This window comes from Catharus ustulatus, chromosome 31 (genome assembly GCF_009819885.2).
Source record: "Catharus ustulatus isolate bCatUst1 chromosome 31, bCatUst1.pri.v2, whole genome shotgun sequence".
Classification (NCBI taxonomy): Eukaryota; Metazoa; Chordata; class Aves; order Passeriformes; family Turdidae; genus Catharus; species Catharus ustulatus.
In genome coordinates, this window is record NC_046251.1 from 2516682 (window position 1) to 2522272 (window position 5591).

The 5591-nt window shown below is 63.2% G+C and overlaps 1 protein-coding gene across 1 annotated transcript in view; it reads left to right on the plus strand.

Annotated features, from left to right (window-relative positions):
- LOC117008969 (histone-lysine N-methyltransferase 2D-like) overlaps positions 1 to 1185 on the plus strand; it is a 21862-nt gene extending 20677 nt beyond the window's left edge. Inside the window, 1 exon segment of the mRNA XM_033083113.1 lies at positions 1040 to 1185. Coding sequence (XP_032939004.1) covers positions 1040 to 1185 — 146 coding nt within the window.
- The last annotated feature ends 4406 nt before the right edge of the window (positions 1186 to 5591 follow it).

Consider the following 5591-nt stretch of genomic DNA (forward strand, 5'->3'; position numbering starts at 1 on the left):
CGAGCGCGATCGGCGCCGCCGCCGCCGCAGTTGGCGGAGCGGGACCCGCCGGGATCCGCCGCCCCCGCGGGGCTCCGGTAACTTACTCCGGGCGCCCGGGGCGGGCCGGGGGAGTGCGGGGGGCGCCGTCCCGTCCCGTCCCGTCCCGCCCCATCCCGGCCGCCGCCGTCCCCCCTGGATGTGCCGCTTCTCTCCCAGACCGAACCGCCGCCGCCGCCACCGGGGGAACGGGGGACACGGAGCCGCCGCCCCGCCCGGGGCCGCTCGGAGCCCCCCCGGAGGTAGGAGCCGTCGGGCGGGTCCGGGCCGCGGGATCCTCGCTCTCGGGATGGCGCCGATCCCTCTGCGGGCCGTCCCGTGGGCTCCGCGGGGGGACCGGGACTTTCACCGGGGCTCCCGGCGTGGGGGGACCGGCCACGCGGGGCGGGCAGAGGGGATCGGCCCCACGCGTGCCCCGTCACGTCCCCTCGTGCTCCCGCCCACGTCCGCACGCTCCCGCCGCGCTTTGAGCGCCCGGTGGGTGGGAGATTGGGTCGCTGTGTGGGTGGGCTGGGACGGCCGCACCGGGCCGGGGGAGCCGCTCGCTGCCCGCGGAAGGGAGGCTGGTTCGGGGCTGGGGGCTACTGAGGACTGCCGAGTGCTACTGGGTGATACTGGGTGGTACTGGGTGCTGCTGGGTGCTGCGGGCTCTGCCTGCGTTGGGGATGTTGGAGTAGGAGCAGCAACCGAGTGAAAGTTGCTGTCTCGGCCGCGGTGACGCAGCAGCCGCAGGACTGTCCCGGGGGGCTGTGCCAGCTGTGCCACCCACCCTGCCAGCCCCTGGTCACCCTGAGCCTCGTATCCCACCGGCCACAATGCTCCAGCACCCGCCTCGTGGGCCTCCGCACCCAGGAGCTTTGGCAGGGCACGGGGGTGGCCCCAGGGCCGGAGCGGCCGGATGGACCCCACGGGCAGCACCCGCTGTTCCCGGGGCCCTGGCACGGCTCCGAGGGGTTGGCACGGGGATAATGGGTGCTCCCAGCCCCTGATGTGCTGCCAGGGCCGTGTGATGGCACTCGGCGCTGCGGGAAACGGCGTGGGGGCTGCGCCTCTCCCGAGAGGATGAGGATGGAGAGCATGGAGAGGACGGAGCTGAGCGACGGCTGCGGAATTTGGGGGACTCCCAGCGCTGTGCTGGCAGTCTGAGGGCTGCAGCCTCTCCTGGGAGGATGGTGAGGACAGAGAGAAGGCGGCTGAGGAATGGCTGTGGCATTCCAATGCTCTGTTTGGGGACTGGGAAACTACTGGATACTCCAGCCACAGCTGGGGTCCTGCTCCCAGCCCTGGAAGCGATTTGGGGACCTGGCAGATGCTGTTGAACACCCTGATTCCATGAGGTTCCTCCTGCTCCTCTGCGTGTGCCAAACCTGAGCTGAGGATGCGGGTGGGCACTGGGTTTTGGGGGAAGGGAGGAGGAAGCAGCTGGATGAAGTTTCTTCTTCAGAAATTCAAACCCAGGAAAGCTTTCCAGTTTTCCTGCTGCGTCCAGCTGAGGCAGAGGCTGCCTCTGCGCGGGACAGGGCATGATTTGCTTGGGGGGATCCTCATCTCCTGCATACTCCAGGGTCTTTTCCATCACAAAACCGAGGGCACGTTGGGAGCTGAGCGTCTCCGGGCCCCCAGGGCCGGTCTGGTGGGAGGTGGTGGAATAAACTCCGTGCTGGAGCGGGCTGAGCTGCGAGGATCTCCCTGGAGCAGGGAAGTTTCCATCCCGGAGTGAGTCAGCACGGACACCTTGTGACGCGCCGTCCGGGCGGGACAGCCTGCGGAGAGGCGGGCGTGGAGCTCCGGCTCCGGGTGGGACCCGTGCCTCACTGTCCCGAAGCTGGGAAGTTGCACCACGATTGGATATTAGGGAAAATTCCTCCCCTGAAGGGTGATCAGGCACCGGCACAAGGCAGTGGTGGAGTGACCGTCACTGAAATTGTTCAGAATTCCTGTGGATGTGGCACTTGGGGACGTGGGTTAGTGGTTGCTGGGTCAATGATTGGATTTGACGATCTTGGAGGGCTTTTCCAACCTTAATGATTCCATAATTCCAAGCGTGGGTGGGCTGGAAGACATGAGGGGCCTTCACCCCGTGCACCTGGGATGTTCTTGGGGACATCCTGCCCTTCACCCACGGCACCTGGGATGCTCTTGGGGACATCCTTCCCTTCACCCAGTGCACCTGGGACGCTCTGGGGACATCCCACAGCTCCAGCCACGGTGCCAACCCATTATCCTGGGGCAGCAATGACCTTCCCACCCTTCCAACCAGCTGCACATGTGTCCTCTCACCGGCACACACTGTGCACATGTTCATGTGTGCACACTTCAAGAAGTGTTTGGATGCCACTCCCAGGCAGGATTTTTGTTGGGTGGGATCCCAGCAAAATCCAAGTGGGATTTTTGCTGGGTGAGATCCCAACAAAATCCAGGTGGGATTTTTGTTGTCCCCTGTTCAGGGCCAGGGGTTGGATGGCCTGGTCCATCATGAGTCTGAGGGTTCCCACAGGAAAACATCTCACTCCAATTCTTATGGCACATCCGAAGCCTTGGGAAGCTGCAGGACAGCAAGGTGAACAGCTGATAAAATAAAAGAGCTGCCTCCGAGTGGGAACAAGTGGCAAAACAGAGTTGGGTTTCAGATCTGCTGCATCCAGAGTGAGGTTGGGGGGATGATTCCAGGTGTTAGAACCCCACTGTCCAACTCCTGGCCAGGATTTAGGGGAGCAGAATTCTGACTGGTGGCCCTGGGATGGCAGAGGACATCCTAGAGGGGATGGAGTTGCTGTGTGGGGACAGAGCAAGCCTCCAGTCAAGGAACAAGCACCACCTCTTATGGCAAATATTTCAGGAGAGACAAATGTATCCCAGCAGGCCAACACGGCTGAGGATTTTGGGAACAGCCTGAGGACACTCACACCTCCACCTCTGAGCAGACACAGGGGTCTCCTGCCCCAAGAAGCTCCCTAAATCCCCAAGGCTGCTCCATGCTCAGCATGCCAAGCTGGCAATTAACAGGATTCCTGTTGTCTGTCCCATCCTTTAGTGGGTGCCAGGGTCCCTCCTGTTCCCATCCTCGAAGGAATCCTGCAGGATGGAGTTGTTGGGATAGGAACAGGCTCAGTGTCAGTCCCCTGGCTGCAGTGGGAGGATGGATTTTGCCACTTGCCATGTCTGACCGTGGATCCCTGGGGATGGCAGGATGTCCAGGATGTCCCCAGCCCGCCCAGGCTGGGATGGGACGATCCTCGATGCCATGGGAGGGAGTGGTGCCTGCCAGGGGCTCCCACAGCCGTGACTCAGAGCTGGGCTTTTATGGGTCCCACATGTTCCCTGTTGTTGCTTCCCTCCAGCGCCGGGGAGGAAGAGGGAAGCATAAAAATTCCTTACAGCAGCTGCTGCCATGTGCGTGCCCCCCTCACCTCCACCCCAAAACCTTGTCCCCACCCAGCCTCCAGCCTGGTGAAGGTGCAGGCAGGGGAAGTGGCTTTAGGGGAGTGATTTGGGGGTTAGCATGTGTGGGGGCCAAAGAAAACAACGTGCAGCGAGGGTCGCCCGCCTGCCTGGGGACCACCTATGGAGCCCCCCCACCCCTGCCTGGCCTGCCACGGCTTCCTGAGCAGCTCCACTGGGCTGGAGGGCTGGGAATCCCTTCTTTCCAGAGGGTCTGCAGCCCCCTCTGTGGGTTATCCCTGCCCTGGATATGCAGGACCCGGCTGCCTGCTTTTCCCTCCCCAGAGCACACGTGTGTCAGCACGTGTGTTAACATGTCCAGAGACGTGTCAGTGCACGGCCCTGGGTGGGTGTGGGTGCACGTGGGAGAGAGGGGTAGATGGTTTTGCCCCCTGAGATGTGGCACCGGGGTGCTGAGGGACACCTGGAGGAGTGGGTGGGCTAGGGAGGGAATTCTGATCCTCCCTGGGAGTGGTGCAAATGGCAGAGAAGAATTTTGAGATTGGGTGGGGAATGAGGATGTGTGACAGGGCTGGGAGAGGGAGGATGGAGTTTGGGATGTCCCCAGTCTGTCCTGGCAGTGACGTGTCCGTGCCTTTCCCTCCACACCAGCATAAACCTCCCCTATCCCCAGTGTTAAACTGGTTCTTCCTTGCCTCAGCTTTTCCAGGCCAGGGACCACCTTGGAACGAGCTTGGCAGCCCCCACCAGCACGGGATCATGACCCTGAGTCGTCCCCTTTCAGACCCCCTGAACCTGAAGCGATGCGCTTTGTGGAGCCGCGGTCCTGGGCAGATTAAGCTGCCCCATGCGGAGGGGCTGGGGCTGGCCCTAAAGCCCGGCCTAACGGGGGGGTCGGGGGAGGCAGCCGGGGGTTCCACACATCTCTTCTGCTCTACAGGCAGCGTCCAGAAAGATGTGGGGTCAGGGGAAGCAATTCCCAGCTCGGGCTGAGCTCGTAGGGCAGAGTGAAGGTGTTGGTTCCGTGGGGAAGCTCCAGGTCTTTGGTGCGGCTGTGCAGGGAGGGAGGATCGGAGTGACCCTGCCCTGGCCGGCAGCTGGGATGTGTCCCCACGGTCCCGCACTGCTGCTGGCACCAGGGAGCTCTGGCTGCTGGCAGACCCCTGGTTTGGGTTTGCAGCCCAGGTTTAGGGTTGGGTGGGTTTTGGGGTGCCTGTGGGGGGCTCAGGGGTTTGCCCATCCCAGAGCAGACCTGGCTGTCCCGATAAAAGGGAGCACAGGGGTCTTTTAGGGTGTGTCCCCCCCACCACCTCACCCATCCCTCTGTCTGCCGGTTCTCTCTGCTCTGGCTCTCCCTCGCTCCTCTCTGAGTGAGGATTTGGGGTGACCAGACCCCCCATCAGTTGTTGTAGCTCCCTGCATCACTCACATCCCACACGGACACGAGCACATGGACACACATCCCTGTGTCCCTACATTCCCAGGAGCTAGATCTGTCTCCCTCCCTTCTTCCCACCATCCCATCTCCACCACCCCTCAATTCTGGGGTGTCTTTTCTCCCACCACCCCTCAATTTTGGGGTGTCTTTTCTCCCACCACCCCTCAATTTTGGGGCGTCTCTACTCCCATCACCCACCGGTGTCACCGCCCTGACATCGTCCCCAAAAAACCACTCCCACACGAACCCAAATGCCCACGCACACATGCAGACACGCAGAAAACACGTGTGTTCAGCCAGGCGCTGACAGCCCCCCGCACTCAGCCCCCCCCGAGCCCCCCCGGCCCCCCACGCCGGGGGCTGTGCCGGCGGGTGATGGATTGTGCCACACACAGCTCAGCGCGGCCGGGCTGTGGGATCGCGGGGGCTAATCCAGCCCTGACATCACATTCCTCCACAGTGGGGCTCCGGGCCGGTTAACCCTGCCGGGGCTGGGGGGCACAGGGACCCCCCGGTCACCCCCGGGGGCTGGGCTGGGTGGGAACGGCCCGGCTGCACCCAGGGCTGCGGGTTTGGGGGGAGAGGGAGCGTTCCTGGGGCATGGGGGAGCAGGAGTGGGGGTCTGGGGCTGCCCCATCGTGGTTGAGATGAGGTCTGCCCCACCGTGGGGTGCTGCAACCTCTTCCTCCTCCTCCTCCTCCTCTTCTGGTCC